Genomic DNA, 27,025 nt, shown 5'->3' on the forward strand with positions numbered 1-27,025 from the left:
CGCGCTCTTGGTCCATTCTTCAATCCTATTGCGATGGGCCTATACTGAAGTTTTTTCTCCTCTGAAAACCAATTTCATCCTGCAGCGTGAAAAGGAAAGCGCCAGTGTGAAAACTCCAGTCGCCATTTCATACTCTTTGGTCATTAGCAATAAGGATGTAAATCAAAGTGATAAGCGTGTGTACCGGGACGAAGTGACATCACTCTGACAAGAGAGCACACGGTGACAAGGCTGCACACTCTTCTACTTAACAGCCTGGCTTCCTCCCTGCCAGGCTTTGGCGCCAGAGGCTGTAAGTATTTAGCAAACGCCGGTCTGTTACTCCCGAGCGAGCGGTGAGAGGGGCCTATCGGGTCACCAGCTGGGGCAGGTGTCCAGGAATATAGGTGCTCACACCATGGCACGCCGCCGGCCGGGGGCCCCCTGAAAGGCGCGGGCGGAGCGTGTGCGTGAGTGGCAGGCGTGCTGCACCTCCCCTACCAACATGGCCCCCGCGCCCCGGCCCGCGGGGGCGGCCATCTTGGTCAAGTCGGGCCCAGGGGGCCTTGGCGGGGCTAACGGCGGCCTGGCTGCCACAGCCCAAGGTCACAATGGCTGAGTGACCGGGCAAAGCGGGGCGAGCCGAACGGCGGCCTGGGGCCCCGCGCGGCCCCGAGGTGCCGGGTGGCGCCGCGCGCAGCCCCCACCGACGGCTCACTGCCAAGGATGGCGAGGAGGCGAGCGCTGAGGCGCTGTTTGCAGCAGCTGTTGGCGCCCTCGGCGGAGCCGGCGCGGCGCGGCCGGGGGCGGTGGAATCCGGGCGCCGGCCGCTGCGGCTCCTCAGGCAGCCCGGGGGCGCTGCGGTGGCAGTGGCAGCGGCAGCGCGCGCGCCCGGCCGCCCTCCGCGCCAGGTGAGCCCGCGCGCTCCGCGTCCCGCTCCCTCGGTCCGCCCCCCGGCCGCGTGCCCGCGGCGGGGGCGAGCGCCTGGCGAGGGCGCTCGCTCCGGCTGCTTCCTCCCGGCCGGGCGGGTCTTCGGCGACTGTGCAGCGGCTTCCTCCCGGGTCTCCCGGGGCGGAGCGCTCCGCACGCCTGAGGTTGTGCGCATTCGGCTGGCCGAGCCGAGCCCCAGCCCGGCCGCATCCTGGGCGCGCTGCGCTGGTGAGCGCCCGCACCCGCGAGCTGCGGAGCCTGCATCCCTGGAGCTGCCTGGGTGAGGAGCCGCAGGCTGTCCCCCGGCGCTTTCGGGCTAATCGCCGTGTCTGGGATTCGTGTCAGATCCTATCTCTCGAGCAGATGGCTGGGTTGCGTCTTCGCTGTCTGAATACGCGAGGGGGTATTTTCTTTAGGTTGCATACAAATAGATGGGTGGACAACTTCTCTCAGAGTCACTGACTTCTGCCTCGTCTCTAGGACTTAGCCTCCGAAACCCCTTTCCAACAGGTTGCGCTGCTTTTACCTTGAAATAAGTGTGTTCATTTAACCATGACATGGAAATGAAGAGCAAAGTAATGGGACAAGGTGGCGTTGGGGAAGGCGCTGCGTTCTTGAAATTTCTGGGCTGGGGCGGTTTGCTTCTTAAATCGGTTGTTCCTGCGGGGTCTGCAGAGTAGGTATTCAGGTAGGGACCCCCCCCCCCCCCCGTGGATAAGATACGGTAGTTGGGATAAGTAGGCTGCCACGGACTCCTGGGAAATCCGGGGGTGAGACAAATTAATAGCCTTTAAAAAAGTCATTTAGTTGTGTCTTTGCTTTACTGTATGTAGGTTGTTACCTATGTGATAGTTGGCTTCGGTTAAGCATGAATTGTTTGCTATATGACCATTCTGATTCATTGGTTCCAAAAGTCACTCCTGAGATGCGGTTGTCTGTGAATTCAGCCATTTCCATCGTTTGTTGAAAACTGGACGTTCTTTTCCATTCTGTTACATTGGTTATGATTTAGCTTCAGATGTCAACTTCGTTTAGAAAGAAGTTATGTAATCTTTAAAAAGAAACAATTACCCAAATCCCTGCACACTCTGGTGTTGCTGCAAGATCCTCGAAAGACGACACTCAGCACAAGTGGGCTTAATTACAGGAAGAATTTAAGACAGAGCTTGAGGGGCTGAAAGGGTTTTAAGTCAACTGAAGGTACAGTCACAATTTGCAAAGATTTTACTTTTATCTTAGTTTTTTGCTACAAGAAGTATGGTAAGTCTCCAAGAGATGGGACTACCTAGTGCACTCGCTACACCCTTGTTTTCATGCATAGTTACAAGATGTATTGTACAGGTTCCAATTGTGAAATTCAGCATTTTAACTAGCCCAGCTATTACTTCATGAAGAACATTTGAATATAAACATCACAACACAGGGTTTCAATCATACTTTCATCTCTATAGTCATCCTCATGTGTTTGTTTGAAAAGAATATTATGTTACTTTGGGCATTTGTCAGCATGGGAAACAGGTATTTTTTTTTTTTTTGATATGAACATTTAGCCTGTTTGGAAAATTGGAAAAGTAATATTTGCCTTTAATTGAGTTGCTTCATTCTGCTTTTTCTTTGTAGTGGTGGCTAGCTGTGACTGTAGTGGATTTTTCCATTCCTTCCCCCCTCTCTTTATGTCAATAAGAACATGGCTGCAGGGATGTGGGTATTTTAGGTTGAAATGCATACAAGCAAAAAGTGTTCTCACTGACGTGTTATTAGGGAGATGAACTGTGCATGTAATTCACTGCTTCAGAACACTTTTATCCTGAACGTCTGTATAAAACTGGCATGAAAAAAAAATACCCAAGTGATTTCCAGCATAAGGTTCAAGCAGTATTTCATCCTAACTCCCATAATACTAGAGAATTCCACCCACCTGTAATCTAGAGTGTTCTGCTTGACTGTCTTTTGAATTCAGTAACCATTGACTGTGTATGTAAGTCTTTTCGTAACAGCCTTTTGTGACAGATTCCATACGAATTCCCATACCTGCAGGGGCAGTTTGAGGTCAGCGATGCAGCCTTCTGCCCAGATGGTTAACTAATGTATTTTGACTTTCTCATTTACAAAGCTCCTCCTATCATTTACAAAGTATTTTTTATGTATTTATTTTTAGTTTGATTTTATGGACATGAAAAATGTGAGATTATTAACCCCATTCCACGGATGAACAAAACAGGAAACTGAGACCTGGGTGATTTTAATTGTCTGGCCGGGGCCAGCCTTGTGCAGATGATGAACACTAGCTGACTCTTGTTAGAGTACTGATGAGGCCAAGGTCCAGGGGACTGGGTCAACAGCATGGGTCAGCAGCGTTGGTCCACAGCTCATTCATAGATTGCACCCCTAAACCTGGGTGACAGCTTGTGAGCTGTCGGTACCATTGGCTACCAAGGCATAGGCCTGGCCAGTAGATGGGTCAGCATAATTCACCACCGGACCCAGAAATTCAGTTTGTGCCTGCTTCCTAGAACATTCTGTCTTTCCCCTTAAATGCAGCAGATTGTCGTGTTTATCTAATTTGGAGGCCTTCCCAGATTAAGGGACAGTAACACACTGATGGAACAATGGATGCCTGTAGACTTTTGCCTAATTTTGTAATCTCTCTCAGCCATAAGAATGAACTTACCAGATAAAGAAGCACCAGGCTATCTCGCTGTTTCTAGCACTCCTTAACCTGGTCACATACTTGTTTGTGTTGCCTACAGCATGATGCTAGGGCTGTCAGATGGCAGTCATATTTTGTTCTGAAAATTGTTCTTTTCCGTTCCCTTTTCAAGTTGCTGTGTTCATTCCTTTGGTTTGCCTAGCTCATGGAAAGCTCTCTCAACTTTGTTTTAATATTGTGCTATTTTATAGCTAAGCAACTAATGAAAGTTCAAGACAGGGTCCAAATGCTGGTGTTGTCCAGGACGGCCTTGTTGGGCTATTCTGGGCTTGTGTGCAGATTGGGGAAGTCTCCCAACAGGGCAGTAGGGGGTCTTTTGCTACTCAGGATCCAGATGGTTCTTGCTCCTGATTGGTTGATTTGGAGCTGGAGCTGGCTACATGTCAGATCAGAAGGGACTTGACTGAGTGAGTCCTGTTTCTATCCTGTCTTAATTGTACCAAGGTTAGTTTGGGCCAGTTTGAAAGACTGCGCTCAAATACGGTTCTTGGAGCCGGTGTTTGCTGCAGTTTTTTTTTTTTTTTTTTTTTTTTTTTTTTTGAGAGGCAGAGTGGACAGTGAGAGAGAGAGAGACAGAGAGAAAGGTCTTCCTTTGCTGTTGGTTCACCCCCAATAGCCACTGCGGCCAGCACACCACGCTGATCCGAAGCCAGGAGCCAGGTGCTTCTGGTCTCCCATGGGGGTGCAGGGCCCAAGGACTTGGGCCATCCTCCACTGCACTCCCGGGCCACAGCAGAGAGCTGGACTGGAAGAGGGGCAACCGGGACAGAATCCGGCACCCCGACCGGGACTAGAACCTGGTGTGCCGGCGCCGAAGGTGGAGGATTAGCCTAGTGAGCCGCGGCGCCGGCCTTCTGCAGACGTTCTTAAAGGTGCCATTTGGGACACCTGCATCCCTTATCTGAGTACCTGGATTTGAGTGCTGCCTCCACTTCCAGTGCCAGCTTCCTGCTAATGCAGACCTTGGGAAAGCAGTGGTGATGGCTCAAGTAGTTCGGTCTTTGCCACCCATGCAGGAGACGTAGATTGAATTCCCAGACCCTGGCGCAGCCCTGGCTGTTACAGGTTTTTCGGGTACTGAACCTGCAGATGGGAGCTTGCCCTGTGTCTGTCTGCCTTTCGGGTAAATGCAAATTAAAACAAAAAAAACATGTTTCTCACATCAAAGAAGTCCAGAGTTGGGCAGGTCAGCTGGTAAGGTAGACCCCAAAATCATGGATCTCCTCTATGCCATTTCTAGGATGTGACCCTCATGCTGCTGGCTCAGGCTGCAGGAAGAATGAAGACAAGTGCTTTGTGGGAGGAGACTCCCAGGAGCACCATGTACATGTAAGACTTGAGCCTGACTCACATCAGTCACAGTGTCACCAACATGGCCATGCCTCGCTGGGAGGCTGGAGTAGAGTAATTAGGGTATAGTAATCCTGAGAGCAGGCGATTCTGCCGCGGGGGGCAGAGGGAGACTGGATTTCCTTGTGAGCACCGTCTAGTCTTTACCACTGTGCACTGCTGAACTCAGCCACTGCCCAAGACGCTTCAGTTTTTATTTTCAGTGACCAGTAGGGTTAATAGAATGTTCTCTTTGTCTCTCAGCCCTTTGGGTATTTTTTCCTTCTCAGATTATTTGATCCCAGTAGATCTTTTCAAAAATAATTAACTAGGTGTGAGATGAAGAGTGATTAGGAGCTGAATCTCCAGTTTGTTTATTCATCCCATCAATAACTGAGTGCGCCTTATGTCCAGGCTGTGGTGTGTTAGTATGAATCATTACTGATTGTATGTTTCTGGCTTGGCTTGGCTTGGCTTGGTTTGGCTTCCTAGGAGCACAGGGTAGAATTTGTGATTCAAATGAACCAGTTGGAGTCTGTGTGCTGTTGAACTTTGTATCCAGGAATGTGGTGTTGCCAGTATGTAGCAGTCTCAGGTTTAGACTGCCTCCAACCTGGAGTGCCGGGGAGGCAGGAAGAGGAGACTCCAAGGTGGGCAGTTGCCAGGCTAGCATACATTCTAGAGATACTGCAGAGTCCTGTGGGTCAGTCCTTTGGTGACTGATGATATATAAAGTTTTGGTTCTGGACAGAATCACCAACTGAGCTTTGAAAAAACTACTACAGCCCCAGTGCAGCCTTTGATTCAGGAACCTCCGGGATGGGGTCGGAAGCTCCGCAGGTGCTTGTGATGTGCAGCCAGGTTGAGGATCACAGGTCCAAGGCTTTGGAGCCAATGGCCTTGGAGGTACTCTAGGGAGGGTTCTCATGGCTTTTCCTATGACCGTCACACTGGAGATGGGATCTTTTCTCGATACCTTCTTGTGATCAGAAAGAAGAGGTAGGAGGAGTTCTAAGATAAGCGGAGAGAGAAAACACTGAAATGCTTTCGAGGCAAACTGACTCATAATTTCTCCAGAGCTGGCTTTGCTTGCCTGTTCCAATTGTGAGAAGTATTTCCTTGGAGAAACACCTCATTTTAACTGGGACTTCAAGCCCTGGGGAAAGTGCGGGGTCTCCATGAGGCCAGCGTTAGTACCGAGTTTGCAGTTTTTGTTCCTGTATGGAGGGCAATGCGGGGAAGTAAGGACAGTGGGAGAACAGGATTATGACTTTCACAATCATGGGACTGTTCAGGGTTGATGACAGGAGCCTCCTGGTGAATCGGGCAGAATTGGTGGAGGCTGCAGGAGCCATGTGTGGGGTTGGGTAGGAATCCTTGTTTTAATTTTAAAGGTTGTGTGAAGTCCAGAAAGGCAGGCTCTCTCTTATTCAGATGTAAGAACACAGATGGATTCCAGGGTTCATGTCATTTCCTGCAGCCCCTGTATTGTATTCGCGTAGAAATTTTAAAACGGCCTAGGATAAAAACATCTACTAACCCTTATTAAGCCCTTTTTAGAGCATAATAAAGTAGTGGCTTGCAGTTACTGACGGCTTACTATGCACCAGAGACTGGACGAAGAATTATGAAACTAAGGCTAATAAAGGATGACGAGGGGCAAAATTGGGAATTTTTTTTTTTTTTTTTTTTTTTTTTTTTTTTTTTTTTTAGGAAGAGCAAGAGGAAGGAAATCTTTCATCCACTGGTGCACTCCCCAGGTCCCCTAGTGCCTGCAATCGCTGGGCTAGGCTGAAGCCAGGAGCCCAGAACTCTGAACAGGTCTGCCACATAGGTGGCAGAAGCTTAACCACTTGAGCCATCATCAGCTGACTCTCAGGATTTCTTTAGCTGGAAGCTCGACTGGAAGTGGAGTAGCCATGACTTGAAACCGGCGCTAAGTGATGGCTTAACCTGCTGCACCACAGTGCTTGCCTCAGGAATTATTTTTTATTTTATCTGTTTTACAATATTTAGTTATCTATTTTGAAAAAGTTACAGAGAGAAACAGAGTGAAAGAGAGACGGTCCATCTGCAGGTTCACTCCTGCAGACCAGGAGCCAGCAGGCACTTCACCTGGCTCTCCCATGTGAATGACAGGGGACAGAATACTCCACTGCTTTTCCAAGGCCCTGGGAGCTGGATTGGAAGTGGAGCAGCCAGGACATGAACCAGTGCCCATATGGGATGCTGGTGTTGCAGGCAGCAGCTTTTTTTTTTATTATTATTTTTATTTTTTGACAGGCAGAGTGGACAGTGAGAGAGAGAGAGAGACAGAGAGAAAGGTCTTCCTTTGCCATTGGTTCACCCCCCAATGGCCGCCCTGTGGCCGGCTCAACGCGCTGATCTGAAGCCAGGAGCCAGGTGCTTCTCCTGGTCTCCCATGGGGTGCAAGGCCCAAGAACCTGGGCCATCCTCCACTGCACTCCCAGGCCACAGCAGAGAGCTGGCCTGGAAGAGGGGCAACCGGGACAGAATCCAGCGCCCTGACCGGGACTAGAACCCGGGGTGCTGGTGCCACAGGCGAAGGATTAGCCTATTGAGCCGTGATGCCGGCCCAAGGCTGCAGCTTTACCTGCTACACCACAATGCTGACCCAGGAATTATTTTTTTAAAGTTTTTTTTTCTGTAATATTTTATGTCCCTTTTCCTAGTTATATATATATATATACACTTGAATCCATTTATAGTAGTATATATAGTATATATAATATATATAGTATATACATATATAGTATATGTATAGTATATACATATATAGTATATATGTATTATATATTATATATATAATATACTAATATATAATGTATATATACTTTTGGAATTTATACTTCCTGCTATTCTTCTACAAAGCACACTGAATTGAATTTAGAGGTCTCAATGTTCCCTTGAACTTCAGCATCCTATTAGTTGACCTTTTGGGACTGTCTCCAGGCAGCATTCTGAACAGCTTACAACCCCAGGGGGTGCGCCTGGCCTTGTTTCCTTGGCTTGCTTTTTTGTCATTTACCCTCTTCTCTTAAAGGATGGGCCACGCAGGTCTTGAGGGCAGAATATTGCACCTGCCCTTCCGCCAATTTCTCTGGTGAGGGAAGTCAGCGGCTTGGGTGACCTGGCGGTGCCTCTCCTGCTTTCCCCCGTCTCTGCTGACCTCAGGGCTCTGCTGCTGCTGTCTGCCTGCAGAAGGCAATGAGCCTTTTCAGCACGCCTGACACCTGGTCACAGCACTGGCTCAGGACCAGCAGTGTGTAAGGAAGCAGGACTCCTCACCACTTCCAGATCTGGGGCCGAGGGTTTTGGAATGCCTGATTCTGGATATATACCGTTTTCATTTTTCAGAGCGGACACCTCTGTAAACGTGAGATTAAGCCCCTGTCTGTGTGATTGCTTATCATGCCCTCCCCCCCAGCCATTTTGGGTCACTGGAGGTCAGAGCCTCACATTCCTCCCAGCACTGGGAGGACTAGAACTTAATTAAAGTAGACGTTCAAACAACGTTTGCTAAATATGACTTTACAGATGCCTTAAGTCGAGGCCATTGCAAATTATGTCTGAAATCTTAACATGGTTGAAAGTGAGGTGGCTGTTTGATGTGTCAGATTTCAGATTGGTTGTGGAGTTTTTGAACTGTGGAGTCATGCTCCCAGCAGCTTCCTGGTCTACCTGATTCACCTTTGGAATTCCCTATTGCCCAGCAGATAACTGCTGTGGTCAGTTGAGAGATGCTTTGCTTATCACTTAGCAGCCCAGCCCGGGAAGTAGAGATTGGCAGGGCCAGACCAGGGCCTGGGACGAAGGGACAGCCTCTTTGGTGGCCTGAGCTGGCTGTTGGTTCAGCCAGATTGTTAAAATTTTAGAGAAGTAGGAACCTTAGAGGTGCACCCTGGGCCCCTCATTTTACAGGGAGGGAAAGTGAGTCGCAACAGTGTTAGGTGACTTTTTAAAGGCTACAATTCAGTAAAAGTTGGAACTAGGGCTGAAGTCAGAAAGAAGTGTACAGTCTTTCCCATTTTCCTTTTTTTTTTTTTTTTCTGTACAGGAGCTATGAGAACTCCATTTCTCCTCTGCTTTTTTTTTTTAATGGGTTATGCTTTTAAACAGGAAGTTTTTCTTTATGCATAGCTGATCATGAAGAAGAATAGAGAAAGAATGTGCACCTTCTAGAAGCATGTTTTTGTTAAAATCTTGGTTGAAGGACTGGTAAATGAAGCTTTAACATCACTTTACAGCCTTAGGATACTTTTTCAAGTTCTGTAGGAATTAACTTAGTATTTTTTTCCTCCTCATCTTCCCCCAACCTTTTCAGTTTTGTAATTCTGTATATTGCTTAGGTATTATTCTCTATACCAGAAATGAATCTATACTTTGTGTTTTTGTATTATTTTAAGGTATTAAAGAGAATCTAACTAGATATTTTCAGTAAACATTATTTTATGCATGTTTTTCTAAATTTGCCATAACATGACATTTTAGTGTGATTATCCTAAGGATTCCAATTGTGTGTTGTTGCATTTTAATTTTTTACAGACAAAGAGATCCACTGGTTCACTTCCCAAATGGCCACAACTGCTGGAGCTGAACCAATTCAAAACCAGGAGCCAGGAGCTTCTTCCAGGTCTCCCACGCAGGTGCAGGGGCCCAAGCACTTGGGCCATCTTCTGCTTTCCCAGGCCATGAGCAGAGAGCTGGATCAGAAGAGGTGCAGCTGGGACCTGACCTGGCAGCCCATATGGGATGCCGATGCCATATGGAGGCTTAGCCTACTACGTCACAGCATAGGCCCTGATATTTTAATTTTTTAAAATTTTATTTTGGGTCCAGCATTGTGGTGTAGTGTGTTAAGCCACCACCTGTGATGCCAGCATTCCATATGGGTGCCGGTTCATGTCACAGCTGCTCTACTTCTGATCTAGCTCCCTGCGAATGGCCTAGGAAAATCAGTGAAAGATGGCGCAAAGCCCTGGGCTACTTCCACCTGCATGGGAGACCCAGATGGAGTTCCTGGCTCCTGACTTCGGCTGGCCCAGTGTTGGCTGGTGTGGCCTTTTGGGGGGTAAACCAGTGGATGAAAGACCTCGCTTCCTCCCTCTCTGTAACTCTTTCAAATAAATAAGTAAGCATTTTAAAAAATATTTTATTTGGGAGGCAAAGAGAGAGAGCAAGAGGAAGAAGAAGCACTCCCATCTTTCGGTTTACTCCTCAAATGCTTGCAGTAATGGGGCTGGGCCAGGCTGCATCTGGGAGATGGGAACTCATTTTAGGTCTTCTACACAGGTGGCTGCAACCTAATTATTTGAGCCATCACTGCTGCCTCCCCGAGTCTGCATTTTGGAGTCGGGTGAGTACTGAACCCAGATACTCTGATACAAGTTGCAGGTGTCTTAACTGCAAGGTTAAATGCTCACCCCTTCAAGTCATGTTTTAAATGAACTTTGTCCTTAGGCCTGTAGTTTATTTTCTTGTTTCTAATTCTAACCAAAGCTTTGCTTTCTTACTCACATATAGGGAAAATGTCTTATTGTAGGGGAAACACCTAGACTGTTTATGCATTTTGGTGATTTAAATCTGTTGGTAGCCTGTGAAGGGACTTGTTCAATGTATTGATTTTTGTCTAACACTAAGAATTTTCAGAGGCTTTGGCAATTTATGGGCAAGAACATTTGTTGTCCTTGACTACTTTTTTTTTTTTTTAAGAAAGCAATGTTCTGTAATTTTTTTGTTTAAAAATTTTTTATTTGCTCACTTTCATTTTATTTGGAAAGCTGATATAAAAGAGATCTTCCATCTGCTGGTTCGCTCTCCAAAGGGACTGCAGTAACAAAGGCTGGGCCAGGCCAAAGCCAGGAGCCTGGAACTCAGTCTGGGTCTTGCACATGGGTGGTGGAGGTCCAGATACCTGGGCCATCACCTGCTGCCTCCCAGGGTGCACATTAATAGAAAGCTGGGCGGGCGCTGCGGCTCACTAGGCTAATCCTCCGCCTTGCGGCGCCGGCACACCGGGTTCTAGTCCCGGTCGGGGTGCCGGATTCTGTCCCGGTTGCCCCTCTTCCAGGCCAGCTCTCTGCTGTGGCCTGGGAGTGCAGTGGAGGATGGCCCAGGTGCTTGGGCCCTGCACCCCATGGGAGACCAGGAGAAGTACCTGGCTCCTGCCATCGGATCAGCCCGGTGCGCCAGCCGCAGCACGCCGGCCGTGGCGGCCATTGGAGGGTGAACCAACGGCAAAAGGAAGACCTTTCTCTCTGTCTCTCTCTCTCACTGTCCACTCTGCCTGTAAAAAAAAAAAAAAAAAAAAAAAGGAAAGGAAAGAAAGCTGGAGCAGAAGCAGAAGAGCCAGGACTCAAACCGGGCACTGCCATTTGGGATGCAGGTATACAGCAGCATCTTACCTGCTGCTCTGATTTGTGTCCCAAGGAGTCTAACTGTGTTCTGTGTTCATCTTTCTCTAAGCTCTGTAATCAGAGTCCTATGTGCTTTTGGTTAGCAATCATTTCTTTGTGCATTATTTGTCAAAACAATTGTCCTTTGCCTATAATCAGATAAGTGTTTTATGAGACATGTAACTTTTTAAAAAAGTTTTTAATTTTGAAAGGCAGGGATGCAGGGAGCTCCCTTCTACTGGTTCTCTGCTCAGCTGCCTGCAGTGGCCAGCTTTGGGCCAGGCTGGGCCAGGTTGAAGCCAGGAGCCTAGAACTCTGTTTGGGTCTTCTATATGAGTGGCAGGGACCCAAGTATGTTTTAAAAATTTTATTTAATTAAAAGAGTTACAGAAAGGGGGGGGGAGGGAGGGAAGGAGGAAGAGGGAGAGGGGGGGAAGGGGAGAGAGAGAGAGAGAGAGAGAGAGAGAGATATGTTCCATCTGCAGGTTTATTCCCCAAATGGCTGCAATAGCTAAGGCTGGATCAAGCTGAAGCCAGGATCCTGGAACTACATCTGGGTCTCCCAGGCAGATGCAGGGGCCCAAGCACTTGGACCATTTTCCGCTGCTTTTCTGGGCTCATTAGCAGGGAGTTGGATCAGAAGTGGAGCAATTAGGACTCAGGGTAGTGCCTGGATGGTTTGCTGGTGCCATAGAAGGCAGCTGAACCCACTGCATCTCAACGCCAGCCCGAACCAAGTGTGTGAACCATCGCTAGTGCCTCCCAGGGGTACGTTAGCAGGAAGCTAGAACTGGAAGTTGAGTGGCAACTCAAACCCAGGCATTCTGATAGAGGACACAGGCATCCCAAGTGGTGTCTTAACTGCTGTGCTAAAAATCTGCCATATAGGCTGGTGCCGCAGCTCAATAGGCTAATCCTTCGCCTGTGGCGCCAGCACCCCGGGTTCTAGTCCCTGTTGGGGTGCCGGATTCTGTCCTGGTTGCTCCTCTTCCAAGCCAGCTCTCTGCTGTGGCCCAGGAGTGCAGTGGAGGATGGCCCAAGTGCTTGGGCCCTGCACCCGCATGGGAGACCAGGAGAAGCACCTGGCTCCTGGCTTCGGATCAGCGTGGTGCGCTGGCCACAGCGTGCCAGCTGTGGTGGTCATTGGAGGGTGAACCAACGGAGAAGGAAGACCTTTCTCTCTGTCTCTCTCTCACTGTCCACTCTGCCTGTCAAAAAATAAATAAAAAATAAAAATAATCTGCTGTATTGTGTGTATGTGTTTGTGTGTGTGTGTGCATGTATTAATAGAGGAAAACAGACTGTTATTTTTAAAATAAAGTATAAACAAACTTACATAATTTTGTAGTCCTTTGTTACATAAAATTATTAAGGAAAGAAGCAACACTTCAGCAATCTAGGTTTTAAAATCCAAAATGTAAGAATGTTGATCTTTAAAAGCAACTTGGTTGTATGGAAAAGTCCTATTGCATTTTCTTTATTCTTCTACTGAATATGAACCATAGTTGTAATAACAATTTACGTTTATCTAGCACTATGAAGTGCTAACCCACAGTGTCATTTGTTCATTACAGCTGTTTAAGGAAGTACCTAGGGGCTACTGTGTATGTCTCTTTTTTTTCCCATTTTTCCCGGCTGGACAAGTAAGCCAGCTTTAAAAAGGTTGATTTCGGCCCCCTCTCTTCAGCCCTGGCCTCTTGCCAGGAGGGGCTTGCTGTGGCCCTGCGCCTCCAGGGCGCGTGGCCTTCGGGCCACCCCTCAGGCTTCCTGGCCTGGATGCTCCTCCGTGTGGCTGGCTCCTGGTGCTCGGTATGAACCCAGATTCACCCCTCTCTCTTAGATAAAGCCCTCACTCTCCTATGCATCTGTCGCGCTAATAAAAAGCTTAAAATGTAAAAAAAAAAAAAAAAAAAAGGTTGATTTCTACCCCCAAGCTAACACTTTTAATTAATGATCGGAGTGGAGTACTGGTTTCCTGGCTTCCAGTTAATGTTCTTCACACGCTTGTGATGATGAATTGCTTGCTGAGATATATAGATTGATGTTATGCACACATCCATTTAAGTGTACTTTATGCATGTGCATTAGTTCCAGTAGATTTTTTGACTCAATAATTGTTCTTAAAAGTTATCATAACTTCCATTTAGTTTGCTCCTAAATGTGCTATGTACTAAGCTTCATGGTTGGTGTGTGTGTGTGTGTGTGTGTGTGTGTGTACATAGCTCTTACAGAATGTTCTTCCTTTCATTGTTCAATGTACTTGCCATGCTTGGACATAGCTCCCTCCCACCAGTCTCTTAAATGCCTGTGGGCGTCAGCTCCAATTTCACCCAGCATCTGTTGAATGTGGAGGTTGGGAATAGTTTCATTTTACCCTAGGAAGCCCTTGGCAGACACATCAGTGAATCAAAATAGTTTCATTAGCTGCGTCATGTAGCACTGTATTGAAAAGACCCTTCTCTTCAGCAAAGGTAAAAGGAGAGGAAATATAAAATTGTGAAGTTAATATTATTTAGTCTGAGGGGTTTTTAAAGATTTATTTATTTGAAAGAGTTACAGAGAGAGGTAGAGAGAGAGAGAGAAAGAGAGAGAGGTCTTCAATCTGCTGGTTCACTCCCCAGATAGTCCCAACGGCCAGAGTTGAGCCGATCTGAAGCCTGGAGCCAGGAACTTCATCCAGGTCTCCCATGTGGGTGCAGGGGCCCAAGGAATTGGGCCATCCTTCACTGCTTTCCCAGGAGCATTAGTGTTACAGAAATCTGAGGTGGGAAGACTCCCTTTGTTCAAACAGGCACCAGAGACAGTGGAGGATCGAAGCAGTTTATTACGCCAACGGGCTCAGCTGGAATCATTTCCCGAGAACTGAGCAACAATCCCAAGTTTCTTACAATATTTATAGGTTCATCAGCATCGTACCTTAGCTGTTACAGCATTGGTGGGTTTAAATTGCAGCTTGCGTGACTTAGGACCACACTTCCAGTGGTCGGTGGGCCTGGTGTGTTTGTAAGAGAGACACCAGGGGCAGATTTATTAGGACAGATTTATGACTGGAGTTTGCAGAAGCAGAATTTAGGACATTTTCCCTCCCTAGACAAGTTAACAGTGGGCAGCTGCTTCACTAGTTAATTGTGGGCAGCCACTTTTCAAGGTCTGTGTTGGGAGGAGGAGTCCGCTTTTCTTTGTCTCTGATTGTGGCCATATTTCCTCTACATTAGCAGAGAGCTGGATCAGAAGCAGAGCAGCCCGGCCTCAAACTGGTGCCCATATGGGATGCAGGTGCTGCAGGCCAGCCCCCAAAATATAGTTTTGAATACTCTTCAGATTGCATGTCAGCAATCTGTAATGTATTTCTTTCTGTAATGGACAGTCACTCAGTTTTTATTTGAATGCTGATTTGCTACTGCAGAATTGATGAGTATGTTGAAATCTCAAACATACATTGTACTATTGTGATTTTTTTTCACTTTTTAAATGATAAAGCTGTGCATTCAACTCTAGTCAGCTGGCAAATCTTAAATGTCAAAGAAAAAGCATGAAACATTTGCTTTTGAAATAGAGAATTCTTGGGTTTTGAACACATTTTACCCATGTGTGCAGTTTTTGAAGTAAAATATTTGTGCTTGCCTGACTTTTCTTCACCAAATGTCACAGTTCAGAACTCTTTTTGGTAGGAGACGGAGGAGTAAGTTCATCTGCTGTTAAACAGGCAATTAATCATCAAAGAAATGTGGAGAATGTGCATCTCAATTAACAGGATGGAATTTATGTTGTCCCTTTATAATACATAGTTCTTTTAAAAAAAAAGATTGTTTATTTGAAAGAGAGAGAGAGAGATATCTTGTATCCACTGGGTCACTCCACAAACAGCTGCAGCAGTCAAGGCTTGACCAGGCTGAAGTCAGGAGCCAGGAATTCCATCCTGGTCTCCCACAAGGATGGCAGCAACTCAAGTACTTGGGCCATCTTCTGTCTTCCTAGGTGCATTAGCAGCTACGTACGAAGCGAAGTAGCTGGGACTCAAATCAGCACTCTGATACAAGATGTGAGTGATTTAACCTGCTGTGCCATGGTGCCTGCCCCAATACATTGTTCTTTCAAAAAGAGCATTTCAGGGTGGGCATTTGGTACAGCAGCTCAAGCTGCCATTTCACACACCTGCATTCCATATCGGAATACCTGCGTTGGAGTCCTGTATCTGCTTTGGATTCAGCTTCCTGCTAATGTGGCTGTGGCTGGGAGGCAGCAGATGATGGGTCAAATATGTGGGGCCCTGATACCCACGTAGGAGACCTGGATGGAGTTCCTGGCTTCAGCCCGACCCAGCCTCAGCTGTTGTAGGCAACTGGGGAGAGTGAAGCAGCAGATGGAAGAGCTCTTTCTCTTTCTACCTTTCAAATAAATAAAAATCAATACACTTAATAAAATATTTCCTGTACAAAAAGAACGTTTCTACTTATTTATGTATTTATTTAAAAGGCTGAGTTATAGAGAGAGAAGGAGAGACAGAGAGATTCTTCCATCTGCTGGTTCACTCCCCAGTTGGCCTCAATGACCGGATAGGGCTAGGCTAAATCCAGGAGTCAGGAGCTTCTTCCGGGTCTGTCATGTGGGTGCAGAGGCCCAAGGAATTGGGCCATCCTCTGCTGCTTTCCCAGGCACATTAACAGGGAGCTGGATTGGAAGTGGGGCAGCCACGACTGGATCTGGTACCCAGACGATGCTGCAGGCTGTGGCTTTAACCTGCTGTGCGATAGCACCGGCCCCAAACGTTCCTATTTTATACTTATCAGTTGTCATAGGGCTTATTTAGCTTTACACTTCTGGATTCTAGCTTTCCAGTTAGTTTCTGCTATTTTGTGTATTCTGTAACTAGTTAGTTACAGAGGGAAGAAGGTCAGTAAATTAATTGTGCCTCTGATGATATTTAATTACTAAGGTTCATGTTTTCATTCCTGTTCTGACATACATATTTGCTTACATAAAATGCATTGTGTCCATTTCAAGATAGACATTTTGTTGGTATTTCAGTACCACTGATAAGAAAGTATGTTATACAATTCCTGAACTAATCATTTTTGGTAACATTTTTACCTTAGTGGTACATAAAATAGTGATGTGCCTTATGGTTCATGGTGTCTTAAATTAGATGAAAACCTCTAAAATTGAAGGATCCTTATCTAATTCTGAAGCACCATTTGAAACCCAGTTATTAACTATTAATATGCACTCACGAGCACCCACCTCTGCCTTTGCTTGGTGTTAGCATGAAGGCTGATTTACATTGTTAACTTAGGAGACAGATTTATAACAGGAAATAATTGGGACATCTGCTGCATTTAGTGATGGAAGAAAGCTAGCTTGGTCTGTGAAAGAGGTTTGTCTGAGTTAAAAAAGCTGAAAACTAAAAAGCATTAGGACCATACATGCAAGCACTGCCGTTTCTTCTGTGGTTCTAGTTTATCTGTCATTTTATCTTTGATGTTTAAGGGTGACTCTTGTCACGTCATTTCCCTCATAAGGCATCTTGTGAAATGTGCTTCATTCTGTCATCATTTTATGCTGTTTGACATCTTTCTTTTTTTTTTAACTTTTATTTAATGAATATAGATTTCCAAAGTACAGCTTATGGACTACATTGGCTTCCCCCTCCCCCCGATGACTTCCCTCCCACCCACAACCCTCCCCTTTCCCGCTCTCTCTCCCCTTCCATTCATATCAAGATTCATTTTCAATTTTCTATATATACAGAAGATCAGTTTAGTATACATTAAGTAAAGATTTCAACAGTTTGCATCCACATAGAAACACAAAGTGAAATATACTGTTTGAGTACTCATTATAGCATTAAATCTCAATGTACAGCACATTAAGGACAGAGATCCTACATGAGGAGTAAGTGCACAGTGACTCCTGTTGTTGACTTTACAAATTGACACTCCTGTCTATGGCATCAGTAATCTCCCTATGCTCCAGTCATGAGTTTCCAAGGCTATGGAAGCCTTTTGAGTTCTCCGACTCTTATCTTGTTTAGACAAGGTCATAGTCAAAGTGGAAGTTCTCTCCTCCCTTCAGAGAAAGGTACCTCCTTCTTTGAAGACCTGTTCTTTCCACTGGGATCTCAATTGTGGAGATCTTTCATTTAGTTTTTTTTTTTTTTTTTCCCAGAGTGTCTTGTTTTTCCATAACTGAAATACTCTCATGAGCTTTTCAGCCAGATCCGAATGCCTTTAGGGCTGATTCTGAGGCCAGAATGCTGTTTAGGACATCCGCCATTCTATGAGTCTGCTATGTATCTCACTTCCCATGTTGGATCACTCTCCCCTTTATTTATTCTATCGGTTAGTATTAGCAGGTACTAGACTTGTTTATGTGATCCCTTTGACTCTTAGTCCTTTCATTATGATCAATTGTGAACGGAAATTGATCTCTTGGACTAGTGAGATGGCATTGGTACATGCCACCTTGATGGGATTGAATTAGAATCCCCTGGTATGTTTCTAACTCTACCATTTGGGGCAAGTCAGCTTGAGCATGTCCCAAATTGTACATCTCTTATTCCCACTCTTATGTTTAACAGGGATCATATTTCAGTTAAATTTCAACACTTAAGAATAACTGTGTATTAATTACAGAATTAAACCAGTCATATTAAGTAGAACAGACAAAAAAACTACTAAGAGGGATAATGTATTAAGTTGTTCATTAACAGTCAGGGCTATGCTGATCAAGTCACCATTTCTCATAGTGTCCATTTCACTTCAACAGGTTTCCTTTTTGGTGTTCAGTCAGTTGTCACTGATCAGGGAGAACATATGATATTTGTCCCTTTGGGACTGGCTTATTTCGCTCAGCATGATGTGTTCCAGATTCCTCCATTTTGTTGCAAATGACTGGATTTCATTGTTTCTTACTGCAGTATAATATTCTAAAGAGTACATATCCCAGGCCGGCGCCGTGGCTCAATAGGCTAATCCTCCACCTTGCGGTGCCGGCACACCGGGTTCTAGTCCCGGTCGGGGCGCCGGATTCTGTCCCGGTTGTCCCTCTTCCAGGCCAGCTCTCTGCTATGGCCAGGGAGTGCAGTGGAGGATGGCCCAGGTGCTTGGGCCCTGCACCCCATGGGAGACCAGGAAAAGCACCTGGATCCTGGCTCCTGCCTTCGGATCAACGCAGTGCGCCGGCCACAGTGCGCCGGCCGTGGCGGCCATTGGAGGGTGAACCAACGGCAAAGGAAGACCTTTCTCTCTGTCTCTCTCTCTCACTGTCCACTCTGCCTGTCAAAAATAAAAAATAAAATAAAAAAAAAGTTTAAAAAAAAAAAAAGAGTACATATCCCATAATTTCTTTATCCAGTCTACCGTTGATGGGCATTTAGGTTGGTTCCAGGTCTTGGCTATTGTGAATTGTGCTGCAATAAACATTAGGGTGCAGACCACTTTTTTGTTTGCCAATTTAAATTCCTTTGGGTAAATTCCAAGGAGTGGGATGGCTGGGTCGTACGGTAGGGTTATAGTCAGGTTTCTGAGGAATCTCCAGACTGACTTCCATATACGCCTTTCAAGTCATACATGATCCTGTGAATATCCATGCCCAGAAGACTCTTCTTCCCACCCCACAGATAGCTAAAGATCACAGGCAAAGGCCCTGTGGGAACAGAGAATGGCCCTGTGGTTGGCACATGATGCATCCAAGGAAATAGACAAAGGCCTTGTATTTGGAGTAGAGGAGATGGCAGGGCTGGAGCCATCTTACCAACCTCAGCCTCATTCTCGGAGCAGTTTCTTTCTTTCTTTCTTTCTTTCTTTCTTTCTTTCTTTCTTTCTTTCTTTCTTTCTTTCTTTCTTTCTTTTATGTGCCTTTTAAAAGATGGCATCCAAGGATTGGGAGTTTGGCTTAGTGGTTAAGACACCCGTGTCCCCATATCAGAGTACCTGGGTTCAGTCCCTGGCTCTGGCCCCTGACCTCAGCTTCCTGCTAGTGCAGACCCTGGAAGGCAGTGGTGGCTCCACTGGGTACTGCCACCCACCTGGGAAACCTGGATTGCATTCCCAGCTCCTGGTTTTGACCTGACCCAGCCCTGGCCCAACCCCCGGTGTTGCAGGAGTGAATCAGTGAAGGGGAGCTGTTTCTCTGCCTCTCTATTAATTAATTAGTTTTAAAGAGATCACTCCCAAGATGGAATTTATGTGTGTGTGTGTGTGTGTGTGTAGGCATGCACATGGGGGTGGGTGTTGAGAGAAGATGGCTGTTTGGTAGGGAGACCTGTTTCTACGGGTTGATTGGGGTATGAGCCTGAGCGGATGGGAGGTGATAAAATGGAGGTGATGTGAACATACAACTTTGAAAAAGCTCATTGTCCTTGGAGAAAGCAGATCACTAAGCCCAGTCTCCAATGTCGTCTTACTCTCCCGGTTCCTGGAGACCTTTCTGTCTCTCTGATTGTTTATCACCCCTAAAGTGGCCCGGATCCTGGGATCATCCATTTCCATTGGCTGTCAGTGAGTCTTCCTCTTGGATTCTTGCCTCCCCGTGCTCGCAAGCCCAGCCTCCAGTTCCTGTGTCAGAAATCCACCTTGGTCCTTGGTGCTGCCATTTCTGATTCCTCCTGCTTTGCTGCCTGCCCTCCTGCCACACAACCAGCCCTACAAAGTGTCCAAAATCTGGACCATCCAGATGCTGCCAAGTCCTCTTGATTGAGCTTCTTTTCGGTGCTTTGGGTTTATTCTGTTCTTTGTCTTCTCACTGTCGCTGCCTCCTCATCATTTGAGCTCTTAGCTGCCTCTGAGTGCTTCAGTGAAAACCTGGTTGAAGGTGTGCTGGGAGCATTCTTTTCAATGAAACGTGAGAAACGTTGGCTTTGCAATTAGTGGATGTCCTTGGCGTTTTCTGTTTCCTGCTCACTAACCCCTCCCCCCTCCCCCAGCTCCAGTTTTAGTCATTCTCTTTCATTTTTTGTCCTGCTACCAGAATTGTCTTCCCTAAATAGCCCTGGCTACAGTCGAACTCCTTAAGGTGGCAGTCTGGGTTCACCATGTAGTCCTGTCCTTGACAGTTCAATTCTTTGTCCTGTGACTTTCACAAGCCTGCCCTGTGTCTTGTATCCCAGCTATATTAGGCTATATTGTTCCAAAACTCTAGTTTTATTTTGTTTTTGTGCTGTTTGAGTGAAAGTACTTTTTTCCTGTCTCCCATTTTTCCTGATTGTTTGAAGCAGACCACATTTTATTAGTCTATTTGGTAGAATTATTTTATATGAGAAGACTTCAAAAAGTTCATGGAAAAATTGTGAATTATGATAAAACTGCATGGGTTTTCAGGTTTTTTTGCACCAAAATAAGCTTTTTTATTTTTATAATTATGGCTGTGTATTTTATTTATTTACTTTTTTATTAATTTGAACAACAGAGACAGACAGAGCTCTTCCATCTGTGGGTTCACTCCCCAGATGCCTATGACAGCCGAGACTGGGCCAAGCCAAAGCCAGGCGCTCGGAATTCAGTGTGGCAGGGACTCAAGCACGGAATCCATCACCTGCTGCTTCCCAGAGAGCCCGTTAACAAGAAACTGAAATCGGAAGTGAAGCTGGGATCCAAACCCAGGCACTCCGGTGTGGGCTGTGGGGCTCCCAGTGACTTTTTTTTTGCAGGCAGAGTGGACAGTGAGAGAGAGGGAGACAGCGAGAAAGGTCTTCCTTCTCCATTGGTTCACCCCCCAGTGGCTGCTGCAGCTGGGGCACTGCGCTGATCCGAAGCCAGGAGCCAGGTGCTTCCTCCTGGTCTCCCATGTGGGTGCAGGGGCCAAGCACTTGGGCCATCCTCCACTGCCTCCCAGGCCACAGCAGAGAGCTGGACTGGAAGAGGAGCAACCGGGACAGAATCCAGCGCCCTGACTGGGACTAGAACTCGGGGTGCCGGTGCCTTAGGCAGAGGATTAGCCTATCGAGCTGCGGCGCCAGCCCAAGTGACATCTTAACCACTGCAGCAAATGCCCTCCTTGTATTTTAATTCCAGTTTTTCATGAACTTTTTGAGGGTCACTTCAAAAAGTTCATGGAAAAATGGAATTAAAAGGTGGCATGCACTTCCCATGACCTTTATGAAGACCCTTTGTATATGAATATATGTGTATCTACACATATATTAATCCATGTTTTCATTGCTATGACAAAATACCTGAAACAGGCTAACTTTATAAAGAAGAGAGAGGTGTATTTGGCTCCTAATTTTGGATGCCATAAGTCCAGACATCATGGCACAAGCTCTGGCGGGGGTCCCCTTAGCCGTGTCGCCTCATGATATAGATTGCAGGAGAATGTGTGAGAGAGAACACAGCTTGAAACAGGAAGCCAGAGCAAGAGTTGGGTTTCACAGTCCCTTCCAAGGCCCTCCATTGACCTCAGTGGCTCTCAACAGATCCCCTCCCAACATCAGGACACTGAGGACTGACCTTGCAACATAGGGAACATTTCTGGGACTGGGGTTGGGGACCCATTGAAGCCATATCCAAAACCTACCATATACAAGTATGTAAGTAGAAACGTACGGGGGCCGGTGCAGTAGTGCAGCGGGTTAAAGCCCTGACCTACAGTGCTGGCATGTGGGCGCCTGTTCTAGTCCCGGCTGCTCCTCTTCCAATCCAGCTCTCTGCTATGGCCTGGGATAGCAGTGGAAGATGGCCCAAGTCCTTGGGCCCCTGCACCCACGTGGGAGATCTGGAAGAGGCTCCTGGTTCCTGGCTTTGGATTGGTGCAGCTCTGGCCATTGCGGCCATCTGGGGAGTGAACCATCGGATGGAAGACCTCTCTTTCTGTCTCTACCTCTCTCTGTAACTCTTTCAAATAAATTAAAGAAAAATAATATAAGAAACGCATGTGCACCTCATAAGCTGCTTCTCATGGCAGGGGTGTAGCAGAAGCTTAGCTCTGCCACCTGTCTCCGTAGATTCTGCCCTTTGGGAAAGTAACTTAAACTCTCTGAACTTGTGTGTGGGGCTGAGCTGGATGACTTTTGTAAAGGTCTTGGCCTGAACTTGATCATGACCCAGAAAAAGTGTTTTCTCTGAGAACAGCGATGACACACCTAGATCAGTTTTAAGTTCTGATGGAACTTAAAGGATTTGGATATTTGGCCAGTGAACATTAAGGAGAAAAGGAATTACCATTTGAGAGTGCCAAGTACTTTATGTACATTGTATCATGTAATCCTTTGAGAAGCCTTTAGGTACGTGTTTTACAGGTGAGAAAAGGGAGGATTAGAAAGGCTGAGGTTTACCCAAGCTTGAGAGCTTGTTAGACTCCACCCGCCCAGAAGCAGGGCTGGCTGAGCAACATTGCGTGCTGTGGCTTCCTCTCTTCACAGCCATGGTTCTCCAGTCTTGGCAGGGAAAATTCTGGTTCGGCATGGAGTTTATCTTCTTTCCCTTCCTCTCCTGAATCGGTGTTTCTATTTAAACACCCTTATAGCCAGACAAATACTATTGGCTCTCTGTTGTTGTGCTTTTTCCCTTAGGGTTGTAAAGTGCGTTGTGTGTATGCCTTATATTTAAGCCAGTGAGAAAGAAAGCAAACGTTTGGAGTTCACGGCAGATGAGTGCATGCTCTGAATACCTGACCCTTTTCGTGTCTGGAGGCCTGTTTTGTTCAGACGCAAGGATCGCAGAGCTGTGGGTTGAGCAGTAGTGGTGGCGGCAGAGGCATCTAGAGAGACAGACAGAAAAGTCTTCTGTCTGTTGGTTCACTCCCCAGTGGCCACAATGGCTGGAGCTATGCCGATCTGAAGCCAGGAGCCAGGTGCTTTTTCCTGGTCTCCCATGTGGGTGCAGGGGCCCAAGGACTTGGGCCATCTTCTACTGCTTCCCCAGGCCACAGCAGAGAGCTGGACTGGAAGAGGAGCAGCCGGGACTCGAACTGGAGCCCATATGGGATGCTGGCACTGCAGGCGGAAGATTAACCTACTGCGCCACAGTGCCGCTCCCAACACCCAACAGTTTAGTTTCAATGTGGGCCTTGAAGGGGTTATATGTAAGTCTGTTGAATGAACCCAGATGTTCTCAGGGAACTGAAGCAAGCCTTACTGTGTGTTAACAATTATATTTTCAACGTGTAGGTATGAAAACATCATAATTCATGAAAGTGATTTAATTTATTCTATATAATGTCACTGAAATTTAAAATTTTGTGGTTACCTGCTGGCTAGGGAAATGCATTTTATGGATTATAGCAGAGGAGGAAGTCGCTAAAAAAGGTTTGGCTGTTGTACTAACAGGCAAAGCAAGCATTTTTTTTTTTTTTTCTGTGTAGCAAGCAGTAATACAGGATTCTGAAATTTTCCAGGAAGAAAGATTGAGCTAATAGTGACATAATTTTTTTTAGTTTGGGGAAACTTATTGGCTAAGCAATAATACTAGATGAGTATGTTTTAATGCTTTTATGTTAAACTCAGTAATTCCTTCTCCCCTCTTTTTTTTTTTTTTTTTAAAGTTTTTCACCAAAGGACATGGAAGAAAGTGAAAGCAACCAATCCCTGGTGCCAAGCAGCCAATATCCTAAGGAAGCCGTAAGAAAACGCCAAAATGCAGCTCGGAATTCTGGAGGAAGTGATTCTTCTAGGTTTTCCAGGAAGAGCTTCAAGCTGGATTACAGACTAGAGGAAGACGTAACTAAGTCAGTGAGAGGAAGAGATGGGAGATTCGTTAATCCTTGGCCAACGTGGAGAAACCTCTCCGTTCCGAATATCCTCAGGTGGCTAATAATGGAGAAGGATCACAGCAGTGTTCCGTGCTCTAAAGAGGTAGTGCTTGGCTCTTCGAAATGCCTAATGCATAGAGTGCCTGCTTTTACTGAGGATTGTATTTTGACACGTTAGTTCATTGAGTTCTTTTATAGGCATAGAACTGGGTTCTGGGAGATTGAGTGAAGAGGGGTAACCCGCACCCTCAGGTTCATAGTTAAGATGAAAACCAGCTCTGACGTGGCTGCAGCCAGAGGTAGGCACAGATACTTTGGAGGTACAGGAAAGAGGGTGACTCGTTCTCACCAGTAGGGTTGGAAGTGGTTTCCCATAGGAGGGGATCTTTGAGCTAGGCCTAGAGAGCAAAGAAGTATTTTGACAGTGATGTGCCAGATAAATGATGGCATGACCAAGGCCGCGAAGCTGAGAAAGTTTGCAACAAGTTCCAGAAAAAGATAGGGGTTTGGAGCGTGAGTTACAAGGTAAAGGCCTGGCCTGGAGTGCTTGGCTTCCAGTCCTTGAATGAGGCCGCCAGAGCTGTGAATGACATCTTCACAGGAGCGTCCCCGACCTTTGAGGATGAGCTGTAGGTCGCTGACCTTTACCTAGAATATGCTTACTTAGGGTCAGACCTACTAGCACTTGGCATACAGGTGTTGAGATGAACGACGTTGTACTGTAAAGGTGATGAGATGAATGGCTCTGCGTTGTGGCAGAGGCGGGCGGGTGGCTGGGTCGCACTTGCGGTAGCATCTTCTTTCACAATTCCTTGAATGCTCTCTGGCCTCCTGCCCCTCCCCCTCTCATCGCTAGCCTGTCTTCCCTACCAGCTCCAGAGAGACAGGAGACCTGATTTTGTGAGTTGAGCGGGAGGTGGTATGAGAAAGGGGAGACTTCCTGAGGGTTTGGTCCGCAGTGCCAAGAGCAGGAGGGAGTGGAAATGGGTGTTCCTGCCGGTGTGAATGTTAGATCTTCTGTCCATTTTTCTTTGAAAGCCTGGTATCACTTTGATGCTAGAAGTGTTCGTAGTGTTCATTTTAGTTACCAGAGTTGATGACTGTGAATGATATTTTTAAACACCTTTTTAGAATAAGGCAGGACGTTCATAGATGAAACCTTGTATGTTTTGAACTTTGAGCTTGGGGCAAAGAAATGAGAAAGGTTTTTTCAGTTATGATTTGGGTTTCCTGGAGAAGCCCCTCTAAAGAGGAACATGGAGTGAAGTTGTGAAGAGGAGAGGAAGGTGCGTTTGTGTTTTGTCCCCATAACTAAAATGCCCGAGAGAAGCGAACTTAGGAAGGAGAGGGCTTTGCGCACGGTTTTGGAGGCTTACAGTCCACGGTCGGGCAGTGTCATCAGTCTGGCGTTTGATGAGGGTGGTGGATGGCAGACGCATGCAGAGGAAGGAGCATGCGGCAGACCAGGGAGCAGAGAATAAAGCCGCACACTTGCCCTACGTCTGTGGTGCCTCTCGTAAAGCCAGATCAGTTTGCAAGGCCCCACTTCCAGACACCATAACTGGATTAGCTCACGTCCCCAATCCATCCACTGAAGACTCTGAGAACCAAGCCTCTAACGCCTGGGATTTTGAGAGGCCTTCAGCTGGAAATAACTTACTTAGAGGTCTTCTTTCAAAGTGATTTTTTAAAAGGATTTATTTTATTTACTTGAAAGAGTTACAGAGAGGAAAGGTAGAGACAGATGGAGAGAGAGGTCTTCCATCCGCTGGTTCACTCCCCAAATGGCTGCAACAGCCTGAACTGAGCCAGTCGGAAGCCAGGAGTCAGGAACTTCTTCTGGGTCTCCCATGTGGGTTCAGGTACCCAAGCACTTGGCCCATATTCTGCTACTTTCCCAGGCACCTTAGCAGGGAGCTAGGTCAGAAGTGGAACAGTTGGGACTTGAACCGGCGCCCAGGTGGTTTGTTGGCGCTGCAGGCCAGGGCTTTAACCAGCTGCTCCACAGTCCCGCCCCATCAAAGTGATTTTTTTTTAAAGAAACATGATTTAAAAATATTCTGATGAGATAATTTTCTTGTTTCATCATTCATGCTTACAAACATATATTTTTTTTAAAGATTTTATTTATTTATGTGAGAGGTAGAATTACAGACAGAAAGAAAGGTCATCGTCGTCTTCTTTTTTTTAAATTTGACAAGCAGAGTTAGACAGTGAGAGAGAGAGAGAAAAGGTCTTCCTTCCATTGGTTCACCCCCAAAATGGCCGTCATGGCTGGCGTGCTGCGCCGATTCCAAGCCAGGAGCCAGGCACCTCCTCCTGGTCTCCCATGCGGGTGCAGGGCCCAAGCACTTGGGCTGTCCTCCACTGCCTTCCCGGGCCACAGCAGAGAGCTGGACTGGAAGAGGAGCAACCGGGACTAGAACCCGGTGCCCATATGGGATGTCGGCGCTGCAGGCGGAGGATTAACCAAGTGAGCCAAGGCTCCGGCCCCTCAAACATGTATTCTTAAAGTATGTTAACAAGAATATGGGGTTCTTTGTTTACTTCTAATGTAAGCTAATATTTATGTCACAGAAAGGGTCATGGTTTAGTGAACGGACAGATCTTTCGAGTAAGAGAGTTGTGGCTTCCACTCCTGTTTGGACACTTACCTGTCCTATGAACTTGGCAAGTTTCTTAGTGACCCTCTTTGCTTTGTCCTGGTTATCTGTGAAATGACCTCATGGAGTTAGATAACACAATGTGCTTAGGGCATCTGGCAAAGCGTAGTGGCTGGATGAACCCTAGGATGTGTCCTTTCTCCAAGAAAAGCAATACATGAAGTAGTGGACTGGTTAATTGTAGCCCTTGGGATTGCCCCTTTTGCAACTTTCAAAAAGGAAGATCAGCTTTGATCTAACCAAGAAAATGCCAAGTGAGTGTTTAATTTCCCCAAATAAATAGGAATTCCTCCCCTCCCCCACTCTTCTTTTCT

At 46.5% G+C, this 27,025-nt stretch overlaps 1 protein-coding gene across 6 annotated transcripts in view; it reads left to right on the forward strand.

Moving 5' to 3' along the window:
* The first annotated feature begins 1 nt into the window (after position 1).
* Positions 2 to 27,025, forward strand: part of NAPEPLD (N-acyl phosphatidylethanolamine phospholipase D) — a 42,908-nt gene continuing 15,884 nt past the window's right edge. Inside the window, exons 1-3 of one of the 6 annotated variants that reach the window (XM_089329416.1) lie at positions 4 to 292; positions 10,262 to 10,325; positions 23,842 to 24,151. In XM_089329416.1, the coding sequence (XP_089185542.1) occupies positions 23,858 to 24,151 (294 nt within the window). In that variant the 5' untranslated portion in view covers positions 4 to 292; positions 10,262 to 10,325; positions 23,842 to 23,857. Of the gene's footprint in view, positions 293 to 562; positions 891 to 943; positions 1,190 to 10,261; positions 10,326 to 23,841; positions 24,152 to 27,025 lie in introns of those variants that run through there. The other 5 variants (XM_089329417.1, XM_089329415.1, XM_089329418.1 and 2 more) reach the window with 5 other exon arrangements.

This window comes from Oryctolagus cuniculus, chromosome 3, assembly GCF_051225735.1.
Source record: "Oryctolagus cuniculus isolate XC-2025 breed Fujian yellow rabbit chromosome 3, ASM5122573v1, whole genome shotgun sequence".
Taxonomy (NCBI): Eukaryota; Metazoa; Chordata; class Mammalia; order Lagomorpha; family Leporidae; genus Oryctolagus; species Oryctolagus cuniculus.